The 17,238-nt window shown below is 46.9% G+C and overlaps 1 protein-coding gene across 1 annotated transcript in view; it reads right to left on the minus strand.

The window, feature by feature from the left end:
- Positions 1-10,277, minus strand: part of LOC8031180 (kinesin-like protein KIN-14I) — a 57,141-nt gene extending 46,864 nt beyond the window's left edge. The window contains exons 1-3 of the mRNA XM_042288978.1: positions 9,972-10,277; positions 4,379-4,424; positions 2,163-2,242 (exon numbers count right to left, since the gene is read on the minus strand). Of these exons, the coding sequence (XP_042144912.1) occupies positions 2,163-2,242; positions 4,379-4,424; positions 9,972-10,277 (432 nt within the window). The remainder of the gene's footprint in view (positions 1-2,162; positions 2,243-4,378; positions 4,425-9,971) is intronic.
- Between the last annotated feature and the right edge of the window lie 6,961 nt (positions 10,278-17,238).

Raw genomic sequence — 17,238 nt, forward strand, 5'->3', positions numbered from 1 at the left:
GTAAGCATCCAGAGTGGTCAAATCGCTTCCAGATTGCACCCAATTTCGCGAAGAAGAAACACTCTATACTAAGTGACCGATGCGGGCCTCTTCCAGCGCGAGGACTGGACAGGCTTTGTATTTCGGCATGTCGACCTTGAAACAAAGTAGGGCGCCACTAAATTTACTCCGCGCTACGGTGCACAATCGCGGGGGTGGGAGGGTGCGCCGCCGTCACGCTCTAAAACACGCACGTGATCACATGACGTCACTGCCCCCCCCCCCCCCCCCCCCCTTACTTTTCCACCTTCCTTACCGCGTTCAGTCCATTTCTTTGCGTTCGTCAATTTTCGTCCGCGACACTCGAAAAACCTCCAAAAACCTCATGTATTTGTCACGTGGTCTCGCGAGGTGAGGGCCGCGCGGTGGATTTATTTGCGCAAATGGTTGCATCCACATATGCCCACTTTGGTTGACTCTGCATTTTGTGCTTACTCATGTTCCTGGGAGTGATTCCACCTTAAGATGACGATAGTCTTTAGATTCAGCAGCGCGCTTTCCCGCACGACCTCCGAGCTGTGAACTCGCTCCGTGAACAGACTTTGGCTGTGCTGTTCAATTAGGTATTAAGACCTTAATCACGCCTAATGAATAGAACTGTCTCGGAAAATTTCTTGTGGTCCATTTTTTTCATCCTTACTGCGTTCTCACCCCAGTGTCAAAGTTAACGCAGCCATATCGCTCAATCTGTCTGACTATGCAAGAAAAAGATACAACCAACATCAGTTCACATATTTGCGCCATTTTTCTCGGAATCATGCTGCTTCAACTGTGATATTTTGCCATTCGATATCTACACACGAAATAGAAATGTTATACTCCATTCCTTACTAAGCTGGAAGTGGAGTGGAAGCTATGCGACGGTTGGACCAATCGAGTCTTGACTGTCCACCACGTGATAATTAACCGTTTTCTGATTGAGTGCATGCCTTTACGCGGGGCGACCGCACCTGAACTACGCCTTTTCTCTACAGCTCTATACTGTGTCAAGCGGAATGGATGGTTGTCGGTTGATAGTCCGTAATTCATGCTTCCTAGGTAATAAATGTAAGCATAAAAGAAAACAAATTTTTTGAAAGCCATCTTGAAAGAAGATGCAAGGAAACAAGAAACGTTTGACTACTTTGCGGTGCGGGAACACCGCTTCGCCATGGTTAAGATGTTCCCTGTAACCTTCTCTGCAACGTTAGTCTAAAGCCGCGCTCATTCTACATCTACATCGTACAAAAGACATACTACATCGTACAAAAGAGAGTCTGCAGAGAGATTCGAACGCGAGTCACTGCGAGATCCGTGCTTCGAATGCCGCATGGAGACGAGTTCAAGGACAAACTTGACACGCGCGGGATTGGAACCACGGATATCGCAGTAACTGATGTCTGCAAAGTGTCTTTTGTATGATGAACAGTATGATGCATAAGCAATGGGCTACCACTCCTGCAAATGTGAATGGAGCGAAGCAGACTGGCAGTCCGTAATTCCAAACAAGGGACGACACGTTTTGAAAGTGGAAAACAATAGCTTGCTTCTGTACTCTTTCGAAGGAATACGAAACATCAACTTTCTCGCGAAGCACTTGGGGGAGAGCAAATCGTTCTAATTGACGGATGTACGGAGTTCGCCGAATTATGAGGATAAAAACCTGCTTATAACTGAAACAAGAAAGAGTTTGAGCTGCGACACTATACTTCGTGTCGGCTTAAGTCCAGACGCAGCCGACGCCACGAGCTAATGGAACCAATTAAGCAGCATTAGAAGCGCACGTCACTAAGCCTTTTCTGTTTAGAATAGGTTCAGCGATGACATAACACGTACATGAGCATGAAACCATGATGGTGTGCTTTTGACGCTGTCTCATTAGTCCATCAGCTTGTAGCGTCGACTGCTTCTGGATTTAAGCTCAAACGAAGTATACGCATGACTTTTCACCTTGTGTAATGTTGCAGCGCAGATTTTTTTTTCTTCTTCTTTTTATGTATTGTCGATCGCCGAGCTGCCATTGTGGAATGCAGAGATTGGCTATCCTGAATGGTTCGAGGAAGACGCTTCGGATGTCTTAGAATGTAGGATAGCCGGGGCGAAGAGCCAATGGCTGGAACATCATAGCGACGATCCGCACCCACCTGGTAATCTGAGTCGGCCCTGCTGCTGCTACTGTCCGTCCGTGTGCTGTCCACCGAGGTTGAGTCCGAGCCTATCCGAACTGCGATGAGACAGGGTGAAACCGCGATGATCAGGGGATCAACTCCTGCGCCGTCTTGGGACACTCTCGATGTACCTGTACACCTCCTTGTACTTCTTGAGTGTGTGTGTTTTTTTTTTCGCGTTCTGAGCACTGTAAACGGGTAATAGAGCCGCGTCAGGCAGAGTCAATCCGCCCTTCGCCCGGTTACACTAGACCTGGTGTCTAAATAAAAAAACAACCAAGTTCAATTCAAACAGTGCCGAAGAACTAATTGTGCCGCAATTGAAAGCGTAAAAATAGCAAGCATTACACTTTTGAAGCTGCTAGTGAATATAGTATATAACATCACACAAGGCGGCCAAACGGAAGAAGGGCATTACCCGAGAAAAAGTGTATTAAAAAGCATACATTAAACGTAGGTTATATTTGTTTTCGGTAAACAAATCGAACACAATATAAGAGGAAGCACTCAGATGACTCCAAATACATTTTGATTTCACCGAACCGCGATGAAAAAATACACTGCTCGTAAACATGCACTTATATAGCAATTTACCGGTGACAATTAAATAAACTCAGTTTGTGTCAAGTATCGAGCATCGTGTAGGCGCCGACTACAAAGGGAGGCAGCTTCTTCTTTTTTTTTTGCCAATTTCAGGTTCTTCCCTCACCACTCGCGAGCTCTTCAGAAAAGCAAGTCCCATCGCTTCCGCCGGAGGCGATGATACTTTTTTTAGCATCTAAAAAAAAATTGCAGTCGAAAAAATAAATAAATAGCAAATAGCAATAAAAAAGGAAACAAGCCTGTAGACGGCGGGAAATAAAAACTAAAGGACTCCGTGCGGGTCATAACAATTAGGACAGCAATTGTTAAGGCGCTTAAATCGCCACTGCCCTACAAAATGAACAAAGAAAGGCGAAAAAGGAGCTCAGGCACGTCATGATTGAGGTGTCGGAAGCAAAAAAAAAAAAAAAAGCAGAGGCAAGACGAAGGGACTGATGAAAAAAGTAAAGTGGTTCGTTCACTGGCACTAGTGACAGCAGCGAAATGCCTTTTTTTGGCACTCAAAGGCGTTCTAAAAAATGTGCCCGACGGATTGTTCAAAAAAAAAAAAAGCAACATCTACGTGTTGTCGGCGATTTATTGTTGTTCTATGGCGGCAACAGGCGGCAAAATTCGAAAGCGCCACCAGACACGACCGAGAAAGCGAAGCTTCAGCGACCGACGATCGCGAGTCGCCTGGCCGCGGGATTAGCTACCGAGCGCCAGCCTGGCTCCATGGTAGCTGTCTACTTGGGTGTTCCCTCGACATTACGAGGGGGGTGGTGAGGAGGACAAGCAGGGATGTCGTTTCCTTTTCTTTTTCTTTGTGGGGGGAGAGCCAAGCCAGCATCAAACAAGCCTCGCATTTCATTTGTTTGGTTTAAAGTTTAAACAACCGTTCTTTCTGTCTTTTTCTGTCTTTAATACTTTCACTGTCTTCGTTCCCTTCAACTTCAACATTCGAGCCACAAAGGAGTGAGGTGGGAGCTTGCACGCTAATACTGCTCCAGCAACCATCACAAACAAAACGATACTAACTGCTACTTTTGTACTAGGACGGAGATATATGTATAGAGAGTAATGTTCGCGATCAAAACTAACAAGATGACAAAGCTAAATTAAGTATACTCGTACATTTATTCGGCTGCTCCTGCATCTAGAGCTTCATTCTCATTACCACGTTGCACTGCAAAATGACTTATTTCGAATGATTATTCGCTAGACGAAGTCGCATTTGTAATCTGGTAAGGCGTCCTTACGGGGGAGGGGGGGGGGGGGCGGTGTTTCGTGCCCCCCCCCCCCCGAAAATTGAAAACTTTCCTCCTATGGGACATTGTATCAATGATATTGCCTCATCAGCCGGACACAACACCGAAGAACGAAGCGAGGGGCGTTAACGTAGAAAGCCCAGGTTAGCCCACCATGAACTTTCGGAGCTAGCAGCGATTTGCAACGTTTTGCTTGAAAGAGCACTAAGGTGTCTGAACTTCTCTCGTTTTTAGTGCGATGTGTTTTTACCTTGCCCTTTCGGGCAATGTTACCTTATCTGTCTTGAAGAGAAGTTTTAGAAGGTATACACACTTCAAAAACTGACTAAAAAAAATACTCACCGATAGATCGTTGTCCTGGTCCCGAACAGGATACAATTACAACGTTCTGAAATAGTAAGAAAGAAAACAAGTATTGAGTAAGTAGATTGCACAGTCACCATGGCGCTCGGCATCGCCTTCTAACCCTGTACCGCGTTTCCGGTTGGCATTCCCTGACATTGGCAGAAGCGGGAACTACAAATCAGCTGCGGCAGTTGTATGTTAGTGGCACGCTGTATCATTTCGTCATTTGTTCAGGTTACCCCCTGAGAATATGCCATACGGTTCTGAGGAGGTAACCCGAGAACCACATGGCAAGAGCTACCGCGGGGAGAACAAAAACCCTTCTTGAGGTACTTTTTTTTTATTTTTTGTTAGAATTTAATTTCTGCCGAAGCATGGTTTTTGGTACAAGTATTGTCTTAACTGGTCCCGTGTTTCGACACAAACCCTGTTTCTGCTGGTTCAGGTAAAATCAGTGTCTTACTAAAGCCGTTCAATGTTCAGACGTTTTTTATACTTGGAGTTGAACTCAACGAGGAGGGCTTTCTGCTTCTCTGAACAGCGCGCTTTCGCCTTAAAGACAGATCACCTACGTTATAGATGCAACACAGACAACTTCTTTTTTCTTAAGAAATATTGAGGAAAATTTTAGCGGTAAAATTAAAATGACTATCAATACGATCACCTTTTTTGGCTGCGCAGGTTCTTTAGTACTGTCCAGTTTCGTGAACGTCCGCACAGCCCGCCGACGGCCCATCTTCAGGGAATAGCAACGATCGTAATGTTCTCCGACACAGAAACTCAACATCGCGTATCCATCCGCCGGCTGCGTATCGTAACAGGTGAGGGAACACAAACGTTTTCCCCGTCTGCTCGGCTCCGAATGTCATTAGCCTTTCAAGAGATTCATTGCTTAGCATCACAGATGCGTGGAATGCGCCGAAATTTACCCGCGGTGTCTGGGTCAGCGTTGTAAAGAACGGCGTCCTACGAGGGCCTCAGATAATTTCTGCTTACCGCCTTTTGTGTTATGTGTGTACATTATTATCTCCCAGGGAGCGCACCGTACTTTTTGAACCGTAGTCCAGGTTCGGTGTATAGTCCGCAGGAGTATATCTCATATAAAAAATATGCGTTTTTTTTTTTAGATAGTGTGCACCTGGTGCACAGCCCGCAGCTGCTGTCTATAGTCCGCGCAAACAAAAAGGTTCATGCACCGAACACATGAACAAATGTCCGATCAATTAGACCACAAAGCCTTTTCTATCTTACATAAATTATCGATAACATGTTCTGCCATTTTCAATATAATTTTAAAAACAATTAAAAAAAACGTACAGTAGCACCACTTAAAATTTTATGAGAAGCCGGCTGACTAGAGTCTGAAAAATACGATATCCGCAAGTTCCATCGAATATATAAGGGGGCGCGTTGATCGCGACAAGATGGCGGTCAAGAGGGTGATCATTCCGCACTGCCGGTAGAGCAGTAAAGTGCAAAGTGAAACAGATGGTTAGTAAAACATATAAAATAGCGCAACAGAAACAAGGACAAGAAGTAAACAGGACAGGCGCTAACTTTCAACTAGTTTTATTCTGGAAAATCGAACACATATATACACACGACAGGCAAAGCAGCACCACGTAAAAGTTGATTAATTTTTCACCCGATCATTCAAAAACTGAAATTCATTACAATGAAGGACAATAGAAGTGTCGCTGACACATGCCGTCCCACTTTTTTTGATAAAGAAAGCTTCCAATAGCTCTCGAGCGACCGTCTCTCGGCTTCTTCCTAGTATCCGCATCTGCTGAAGTTGCGGAACACAGCCACACGTGTTGCAATGAATAGGCAAATGAGAGCCATATTTATGTTTTACTGATAATGCGTGCTCCCGTGCTTAGTTCCCTGCTTGTTATAGCGTACGACGCGATCACCGCCTCAAGCAAGACTCTATTTTGATGCTACTGGGGAAGGGCTCACTCAACTAGAAAAGAAACAGAGGTCACGGGACCTCTATTTAGCGCACTGGCGACGCTTAAGGCCCGTACACACTCTTGCGACTGAGTACGACCGAGAGAGACCAGACCGGTTTTAAGCCACTTGCGATCTCTTAGGACCAGCTCCGCTGTAGCGCATCCGGTCCTAAGAAGTCGTAAGAGGATTAAAAAACCGGTCTTGTCTCTCTCGGTCGTACTCGGTTGCAAGAGTGTGAACGGGCCATTAGTGTTCGTCTTGTCTGTGCTAATAATTGGTTTACATGCTCATTAGCTCCGCTTTCCCCTTTCCCGACCGTATACACACAGCGAAATTCAATCACTCAAGTGGCGTTCCGGAAAATGGCCACCACGGCGGCAACTCAGTAGCTAGAACTTGCGGACACGTGCGCAATTGCGGAGTCCAGGGCAGGATGAGAAAGCGTTCTTCAAAGTGCGGGGCTCAGACAGTGCGTGCATTTATTTGTGAGCAGCTTTCTTTTCTTTCGTTCGGCGTATTCTTTGTGCGGGCATGTGTAGAGCGGCCAGTCGCGTCGTCAACAATTCTACTTGACTTCGAATCGGTGCGTGTCCGGTCCGAACAAAAACGCTAAAGTACACACGTCCAAGGTTGGAGTCGGTATGACAATGGGGCAAAAGTAGAACCGAAAACACGTGGGCGTGAAAGGCGCTTGTCTGTCACATCAGCGATGTCGAAGGCGGCACGAAATTCTTTGAAAATAAACTTTCTATCAATCAATAAAAATAAAAAAAAAATAAAATATAAACATTGAGAAATTTCATTGCCGTAATCACAGGACTGTTTGCTCTCTTTCGGAAAAATGACGAAATCCAAATTTCCGTCGCCCTTCTTACTTTTTTCACGCTTGATCGGGTTTTCGCTAGAGTAGGGGATATTTGTCTTCCGGCCGTAACGAGAAGAAAGGGACAGTGATTGACCGACATTAAGTTCTTTTCCCTTTCATCCAGGTGAAAGTAGCCCACACTCGGTCTTCGCAAACACAGAAACAAAAAAAAACAAAAAAAAGAAGAAACGACACGGTTTAATAAACAAACTTCAGGAAAAGACATTTTGGACTGAGCACCACGTACCTGGATTTTCTTTTTCGATTCAAAAGCTCTCAAAAGATAATCTAATACAAACCCACTGTCGTCTTTTTTTTTTTTTTTTGAGGTGTGGACCATGCGCAACTGATTGCTATCACGTTTCTGCAAAATGGGTCAAAAAATCTGGGCGAAATTGGCCCCTTTTACTTCGTCACAGTGCCCCTGCGCGCTGGGAGAAAGACTCTTATTTCGCGGCGAATTTCTCGTCGACGGCCAAACTACAGATTGATATCTTCCATAGTTTTTTTATCTTTTGAGCGCACACCCACACGGAAGAGAGATCTGTACTTGGTTCAAGTCACTGCAGGGCCCTTTCTGTTTATGATTGGCTCAGCGATGGCGTATACATGGTAATCTTTTGACGCTGTCTGACTGGCAATCCCCTCAGCTCGTAGCATCGGCTGCGTCTTAACTTATGGCAAAACAAAGTATATATATATATATATATATATATATATATATATATATATATATATATATATATAGAAAGGGAGAGAGAGAGAGAGAGACGAACACATTGTTTTGCGCGTGCGCAAAAGCCAGATTCTTGTGAAGTGAAGCGTGTGCCGATGCGCAGTGCCGTCAGCAGCGCCACCGCAGTGCCAGGACGTCAGAGTTGAGTTGGTCTATAGACCTTTTCCAGCGCTCATCAGATAGGCGAAAGATGCCGAGTCACTGGGCTTTGTATTTCGCGGAAGAGAGCTACTGCTCGGGCTCAGAACGCGTTCCACGGTCCAGTAGGACAAAATGGTCGCACGCAATTAAGGCGATGATTGGAAATTTCTATGCACCGTCTGCTTTACCACGTATTAGAGAGTTTTAGGGAACCGTTTTTGCACATCCGATACGATACTATGGGCCATCCGGTACGCACTGTGCATATGCGAGTCTTCTGTGTAGCGCACGCGCAGTTCGTACCGTAGAGTCCATCGTACTGTGTCCGATGCGCAAAAACGGTTCTTTAAAACTCTGTATTAGCGCTGCGACGTGTCGGTGGCGCCCTCTTACGTTTCCATCCGTGGCGTCAAAACCGGAACTTGCCTCGTGGTGACGTCACGAGTTGTTGTCCTGGCGACTTTTCCATCGGTCGCGACGATAAGTTCCATGGTGCGTTAAAAAAAAAAGCAGCGCGGAAGCTACGGTCGCTTACTGCAGTACCGAGCATCTCATTATCGTTTCGCAGCCAATGATATTGCGGCATTTTCTGATAAGAACACGGAAGAACCAGTCACGAAGCAAGAAGAGTGAACATAATTATCCATTGCTTGTGTTTTGTTTCTTAAGCTCTGCGAATAAAAGGCACCACAATTCGCAAACCAAAAACTGAAAGAGAAAAAATAAAAATGATGGTGCACAACCGCAGATCGCCTGCACGTGTGTTTTTATGAGTGCCTCGGTCTGGTGTTTGGATAGGGCAAACTCCTTAGCAGAGCGGCAATATATATGCATGTTTCCTGTAGTGGCGCCGCCATGAGAATTGTATGTGTTGGATCTTGCTACAAAAAGAGCCTGCACACTCTTGTTAGGGAGAGATGTCTCTTCGGTCGGGTGATTTATGGGTCCTCGCTGCCAAAGGCGGCTAAGCCGCCAGTTCAGCGGCTCCTAAAGTGGGGCGGCCGCTAAAGTGTCGGTTAAGCTCGACTTCGGCCACGGTGCTGGCGGGTTTCGAACCCTGTACCTCCGCGTTGTCAGCCGCTGGCGATGCTAACCCCGCCACGGGCTTCTGACGTGGTTGTTTTCTTCCTTCCATGTTACACTTCCAAGTAAACTCCTTCATTCCTGCCTGGTACCAATCAAGCTTTTGCAAACACGGATTCAAGAATTGCTATTTTACTTTTTGTCAATATCTGAAAATTTGTATTTATTAATATTTTTGTTATTAAGCAATAAAAGTAATTATTATTAATTAATTATTAATAAAATGTATTATTAAATTATAAAATAAATTAAAGTATTATTATTACTATTATTACTATTCTTTTTATTATCATCATCATCATGGTTGGATCCATCGCTTCCGTCAGGGATAGTTGCTGAGTTTTTATGTTGTCTTGAATTTATATCGTTTTTATTTCTGAATGGGTTTGATTGCTGCTACGTTTGTTAATTACACTACCTTAGCCAGTTTCCTGACCCCTATAGAATATTTTATAGGGGACATGAAACAGGGGTTATATTTCATAACATCGTTGAGTGCGCATCGGCATCTCGAAATATGTAATCCTTTTCTTGCGCATCATATGCAGGCAATTTAAGCTGTTCATGGCCACACAAAAGAAACAGATATTGTCGAGACCGGTTATAACGAACTTGGTTATAACGAAATAGCGGCAACAGCGAAGCGATCACGATCTCCCATTTCCTTTTTCACTTCGTTGTAACCGAACTCGGTTATAACGAAATAGCGGTTATATCGAAGTGATTTCCGATTCCCGTTGACTTCGTTATAGCCGGTCTTGACAGTAATGGCGATGATGGTACTTTGATATCCCGAAGAAAGAACTCACCGACACCGAGTCCCTGCTGGACGACGAGTGATTGTCGTCCTGCGACGACGAGTTGGCGTACGTTGAGTCGATGGACGAGCAGTTGCTGCCGTTTCGACGATGCCCTGCTCCTCCTCCGGCCGCCATGTTCATTTCCGGTTGGAACAGGTCTTCGAGAGAAGGGTTCGGAGGCCGCTTTCGGGGAGCTTCGACCCGGGCCCAGATGACGTCGTCGCGCCATTGGAGCGGCCTCACGATGCGACCTGGTAGCGCGAACTGGACGGTCTTCTTCTTGGACGTGCGACAGCCTCCGCTCGACGATGTCATCAGCAGGTCGAGCAGGATGCAGCTTGGCACCGAAAGCCAGACCTGAATGGCTCCTGGAACGGGACGGGAAAAAAAGTGTCAGCGAGGCTAGTTGTTTTTTCACAGAGACTATCGTCACTGGCAGGATGTGAACGGTAAGTCATCTCTTTCGGTCATGCTTTATACGCACGTGTTTGCGCGTAGCTCAAAAGGGACGTGGAAGCCTAATCGAAGGTATACGAAGTTCGCGCTGGAGACAAGACAGATGAAGGATCTCCCTTCCGTTCTAGCCCTGTGAGTAACTATGCACTCACGTGGAGTCTTTTGTGAGGGGATGTTACGAATGGTTAACTGAATTTGAGCCAAAAGTGAAGTCTACTTACCTCGATATATAGAATGACCCAAGTCACCATGGCTCGATCTAAAATGGACCGTAAAAATCGACGCCTGCACGTAGCCATATAAACCTTTCGTCAAAGGTGCATTTCACAGGTCGGCTTTTTCGTGTAAAATTACAAAGTGTAGCACTTTTTCTGTAAGAAATAGGGCCAAGAAACTTGCCAGGGTCTATGGCGGGCGGCGACGCAGATGACCAAGCCCAGTAGCGGGATGTGTTTGACGTTCGTATTGATAGATGGAGCTACCTCCTTATCGCGACGGCTCGTGACCACCGTGGTTTATTGAAATGAACAAATACTTTTTAAAACGTACCTTTGGTTCAAAATAAACGAGAAGAATAAAAAAAAATCTTAATGTAAAAAAAAAAAAAGCGTCTACATAACGACGGCGCTTTTGCTGCCAACGGATTTCATCAGCGTGCCGTCTGCTTTCTTTCGCTGGTCGGCTGCACCTTCGGACGCTGCTCCCGACGCCATCTATCGATAATAACACCAAACACACCGCGCTACTCGACTCGGCAGTCTCCGTCGCCGGCCACCGTAGACCCTGGCAAGTTTCTTGGCACTATTTTAGGGGCGAAGCTCCTTAGGGGCTAGCCATGTCCGTATGTCCGTCTGCCGTCAGGTGCACGTTCTCCTGCTCGTGAGCTCACGTGCTCACGAGCACGTGAGCACGCGCTCCCGTGCTCGTGTAGGGCAAAGAAAAAAAGAAAAAAAAAACCGCATCTCCACGTGGTGCATGATGTTGATTGGGGCGAAGCTCTGGTGGTGCTTGTCTGCGTAGACGGTGAGCCGCAGCATGCCGAGCCTTTCGTTCGTTTTCATCCATATCAGAAAGTGAATGTGTGGCGTGGAACGTGGTTATATACGCATTTGAGAATTTGACCGCAGCGTGACACGGATGAAAACGAACGAAAGGCTCGGCATGCTGCGGCTCAGCGTCTACGCAGACCAGCACCGCCAGAGCTTCGCCCCAATCCACATCATTCACCACGTAGAGATGCGGTTGCTTCTTAAGCGTGTTTCACATGCAGCGATTTTGGCCCTAAAGCGGCGCGATTTCCGCCGTCGCGGCGCTCGTGCCGCAGAATTGCTGGTGCTGGCCAGAGCGCCGCGACGGCAGAAATCGCGCCGCTCTAGGGCCAAAACCGCTGCATGTGAACTAGGCTTTACAGAAAGAGAGCTACGCTTTGTAAGTTTACAAGACGAAACCGACCGATAAAATACACCTTTGACGAAAATATTAGACTAGATTGCTTGTGCAGGCGTGATTTTGACGGTTCATTTTAGATCGAGCCTGGTGACTTGGGTCACCCTATATTATGGAGATAAAGAACCAACGCGCTGCCATATATTCCGCGCGCCATGATTATTTTTCTGCCAAGTAATCGGCTGGAACAAACTTTGTAGGAAGACGTCTTTTGCTTCATCTTTCAGTCTGTTATCGCGCGTGTGCAGACGCTGACATGGGCTTGTATATATACGGTCAGAAAGTGAGGAAGAGAAGGAGAGGGGAGCGTGCTTGGGGGCTTCAGAACACCGAGCTCTGGTTGGAATGATTAGTGGAGACGCAAAGATAGGTGCCTTGGTCTCTACCGCGCTCGTCGAACGCTTTAGAACGCGGAACGCCGGCGTCCGGCATTTGGTGTACGCATTCGGTCGAAAACCGCTGTGGATTGTTCGCGATGGAACGCTTGGACACTGATATATGTCGTCATGAAATGATCGCGTCTCGCGGACGTAAGAGGATTCAAAACTGCCTTTTCGAGGCGGCGTCTCAAGGGCGCTGGCAGGCCTAAGTAACTTTGGAGTCTAACATCTTTGCCTTTTCTATAATTCCTCTATTTCTCTCTTCGTGTACGAAATGATAACACCCAAAATTGATAGACCCAGGACCCTGTAGAATTCGAAATCTTTCGGATAGACCCATTCGTACAAAAGATTCTAGGCCAAAATTCTAAACTATCCTGTAGTCACTGACAGGTATACAGTGTTCTAGAGGGGGTTGCAGTGGCAAGAGCGGCGGCCGCTTTGTGAAGATTTTGCGCGTAGACGACACCATGGCGCTGCTGTTCTGTGCCCTAGGAGCGCGCCCCCGTCAGCCCCATCATCAGCGCTGTTCGGCGCTTACTACTGTGGTTTGACTGGAGCTTTTCGCGGTGCGAAACAACTGCTAATGTTGTTCTGTATACTCTGTTTCACCTTATGATGTACCGCAGGAAAGGCTACAAGCGCGAGCTCTTTGCTCTGGGGCACATCTCGGCGGCACAAGCTCTCGTGAATTAAGAGCAGCTGCCAACGCTATGAGCTCGCGCTTCTAGCCTTCGTTGCGGTACAACATAAGGTGAAACGAAGTATAGTAAATTGTAGTTCTGCCTTTGGACTGATGCCTCTAGATTGTGTGCTATCCTCTACTTGAAATATTCGCGTGTTTTGAGGGAGATTATTTAATTAATATCGACTCCCCCCCCCCCCCCCCCCCCCCCCCTTCCCAGTACTGACACATCGTTCAGCAACGCTATCACTTGGGCTGCAGGCTTAATAGCTGCGAAAGAAGTTCTACGGTGTTACATTTTGGAGAAGCGTACCGCGTCAACCTCGTCGTCTTCTTCGTTCATCGCACACGCGCCATGAATTCTCCTAGGGCACAGAACTCCAGCGCCAATCGCGGTATCTACATCGACCGTCTTCACGCGCTTCATTGTAAGCGGGCGCCGCTCTTGCCACTACACCCTTTAGAACAATGTACTGACAGCGTAAGAACGGTCGGGCGTCTCCTCTGGTCGTCCAGCCTTTGGTACGTGCTTGTCCCTCTGCGCACTGAATTGGATGCGCGTGCAAGCGCGAAGCTGACGAGACGCCGAAGTTGTATCGAGACTAGGAAGCTCGCGCTGGGGGCGGGACGACTGAAAGATCTTTCTGCATTTTAAAACATTAAATAGTTTTTAACGCTACCCCCCAACCCCACAATATTGTCCATCCATCCGTTAGCCCTTCCGTGCATTTTCCACTAAATTTCGCGGAGAAAGTGGCGTCACGTGACGTTACCTCACGTCACGTGACCTATACACCTCGGGGAACTTGACGGCACCGCGACTTATGCGTCAACTCAGTTTTCCCGCTAAATTTAGCGGGAAAGTTTACGACTTGCTACCATGACACCAATCCAGTTTCCTCGCTAAATTTAGCGAAAAGTATACGTCAGGTGACGCACCAGCTTCCTTGCCAATTCCCTATAACGCATTTCACGCACTATAGAATTTCGGAAGTAAAGGTTGCCGTCAATTTGTTCATCCTTAAAAAAGCACGCGCTAAAGACGGTACAACTAAAAGACCTCCCCTCTTTTGTTTATAAAATTAAATAAAAATCACACTAATAGAAAACTTTAACCCTTCTATACACGAACTCAACCCTGTTACGTCACGGCGCGTCGAGCGTGGAGTGCACTTCCGGTCTGGGGCTGTGGGCGGAAGTCACCATGCGGGACGTGCATTCCTGCGTTGTTTTGAAAGAAACCAGACAGAAACCTGCCTTCTTGTCAAAACGCTGTGACTGGGGCTGTACCAAAATAGTCGAGAAAGGTTCGAAGGTCAGCTTTCGTGTGCTCAGTTCGTCCGAGAACGTGGATATGTGCCGTGAAAAGGGAAAACCAGACTCCGTCGGGCCACGATTGCTTGGGCGGGAAGCACTTTGGGTTGAATTCACGGATACTTGTGGTCATGAGATTTATTTGTTTTGCTCCAACAAAAACGCGGAAAAACTGTCAAGTGGTACGGACCACCATGCGGACTACGTTCATTGCTCCTTCAAGTTCAAACGGCCACATTATAGTTCGAACTGTCGTCTGCTTTTTCAAACGTTTCTGCTTGTCGTCTGCTCTTTCAGACAACACCGGCCCGTAGACCAAGCGTTGGCTCGGTAATTGCGAAAAGAAGTAAGTGTAGGCCTCAAAAGTCTTAAGTTTGAAGGTTGGTTGGGGTAAGCAGGCTCGGTGTAAACAGTAGATACAAGGAGATGTTGATCATTGTTACCAGTAGTCATCGCCGACTTGTTATGCCTGATTTGTCCGATTCTGCTTGCGATTTCCAGTATCGACGTCGACCATCTCAGCTACGGTTCACGCTTTTGGTGCCCCAGCGATGTCGCGACTGAAAATTGCGAGCGGAATCTCATCATGCGAACCAGGCTTTAGCGTCCATTCTGCGGCGTCTACGCGGAATGATTCGCCGCATGTCACATTATTCACGCGAAGTTTTGCGGTGTAACGAGCCTCGGTAATTTCGCTGAGGCCACTCAAGTAGTCAGACATTGCCAGGAAGACGTCAGATCAACAATTACCACGCGAAAGAGAGCACGGGTACTCAGACCGACGCCGACAACATCGCATTTCAATAGTTTGTTTATGAGCGACGGCGAGCCTCTTTCCCACACCCCATCGCGCATGCGCGGCGCCGGTGGCGTTCGCCAGGGGTGCTCCGCTTTTTTTTTTTTTTTGTGAACATAAATTGGTTTATACGATGTCTTAAAGCAGTAAAAAAGTTAGAATTGTTGTGAAAAAAAAAGAACTCAAATGTTTCGAGACTCCAAATGATGTCACTCGTGAAAACTGCAAAAAAGGCAAGGCGTACCTTCTGCCCTTTGAAAACCCACAAAACAAGGACAAAAAAATGTTCCGTAGTTCAAAGTTGCAGTTTTGTTCAAGTCACACATTTCCCACCAACATATATTTCTTTCAGCATTTTATGAGAACCCATAATTTTTTCTTGCACGATTTGAGATGAAATCCCTACATACGAAACAATTTTTACCTGGTTTTACTATTTTCGTTCATTTTCATGCGAGCCTTACAGCGAGCGGTAAGCATCAATCTTTATGAAATGCAGCGCACCTTTTAAAGCTCTACCCATCAATAACTGAGTTTCAGAGGGAGAAACCGACCAGTTTTCGTGGAAATGGATCGTGCATTTCATCCCATGAAGCCTATTTCGCATAAGGAATATCTGTCAAACTAAGATGAAGATGTAAAAATAGGTCATTATACGCAAAGCGAACACGCTTTATCTACAATCTTATATATTTGAGACTAGTCGGTCCAACCTTTCACTCTGCCCATTTGGGCTACCAAACCATGTATGGCCAATGACGCTACTTTTTCCATGTTCCCACCGAACTGAATTTCCAATTATTTCACACTAATTTGATATCGATATGAAGTCTTTTTTCTCTTCGATACAGTTGTATATATTAAATATTTCTAGGGAGCGACCAATCGTTATAATAGCGATTCAAACACCGGCTTTTAGCGCCGTTTTTATCAGTTGATTCCGACATCTGAGGATTGACTGCGGACCAATCATAAGATACCCAGAATTCGCCCGCGCTTTCATTATACCAGAAAAAAAAACGAAAGCCGTTTACAACTCCCTGTAACGCCGGATTAGAGTGCAGCTCTTAGGAGGAGGATGGAAGGGTACTAAGGGATAGGTGACTCCCTGAGGTCACGTGACATCGGTGGGGGGGGGGGGGGTCACGTGACCTCAGGGAGTCACCTATCCCTGAGGTCACGTGACATCGGGGGGTCACGTGACCTCAGGGGTAAGGGTCACGTGACCTCAGGAAGCTCACGTGACCTCAGGGGGGTCCGTGACCTGAGGGGGTCACGTGACCTAAGGGGAAGGTCACGTGACCTCAGGGAATCACGTGGCGTCAGGGGGGTCATGTGATCTCAGGGGGTAACCCTCATGACCCTCGTGAGGGTAACCCTTTTGAGGGTAACTAACCCTCATAACCCTCGTGAGGGTTACGAGAGTTACGAGGGTTACAAGGGTAACCCTCTTGATCCTCGTGAGGGTCATTCTCGTAACCCTCGTGAGAGTAACCCTCGTAACCGTCGTAACCCTCATGAGGGTTACAGGGGTTGCGCGCGGTTACGCTGACGCCGACGCCGACAGCGACGGCGACGCCGCTCAAGCCGGAAACGGGCGCCTAAGAGCTGCGCTCTAAAAAAAATAACATCACGAGTAGAGTAACATAATGCGTCGACTTACACATGTACTAAACAAAGCGACAGAACTACTATTTGGGGGGCACAATACAAACAGGCCGTTCCCACAGCCCCCCTGCTGCACGCACGAGCTGACCGTCGGTATTCGACGCGAAACACTATGTCACGTGTCCACGGGAGAATCGGACCAGCGATTACGTAGCCACCAACGCGTACAATGACGCTTCGCTGAAAAGAAGAGAGCGTTGATCTTGTTCCGCCACTTTATTTTACGCATGTGCACTTTCTTTTCACCTTTCTTCTTTATCCTGCCGCTTCCGGTGGTCGTCGACATCGTCAACATCCGGTGTTTCCGGTTGCTTACGTCGCCACTCGAACGGACCGAAATTTTCAGCAACTTCCGGTGGCTCGCGTAAAACCGACGCCGTTGCGTGGAATTACACATGAGTATGCGACACACTTCCTTACTTGACACAGCGAACACCGCGGCATTTCATTAAGTTTGTACCAGAGCTAAATTTTGGCGCTTATTTCTAGGCCTATACGTGTTCGAGGGAGCAGCACCAGATCGAGCACCCG

Source organism: Ixodes scapularis, unplaced genomic scaffold, assembly GCF_016920785.2.
Source record: "Ixodes scapularis isolate PalLabHiFi unplaced genomic scaffold, ASM1692078v2 PGA_scaffold11__112_contigs__length_91849675, whole genome shotgun sequence".
In the NCBI taxonomy this organism is placed as follows: domain Eukaryota; kingdom Metazoa; phylum Arthropoda; class Arachnida; order Ixodida; family Ixodidae; genus Ixodes; species Ixodes scapularis.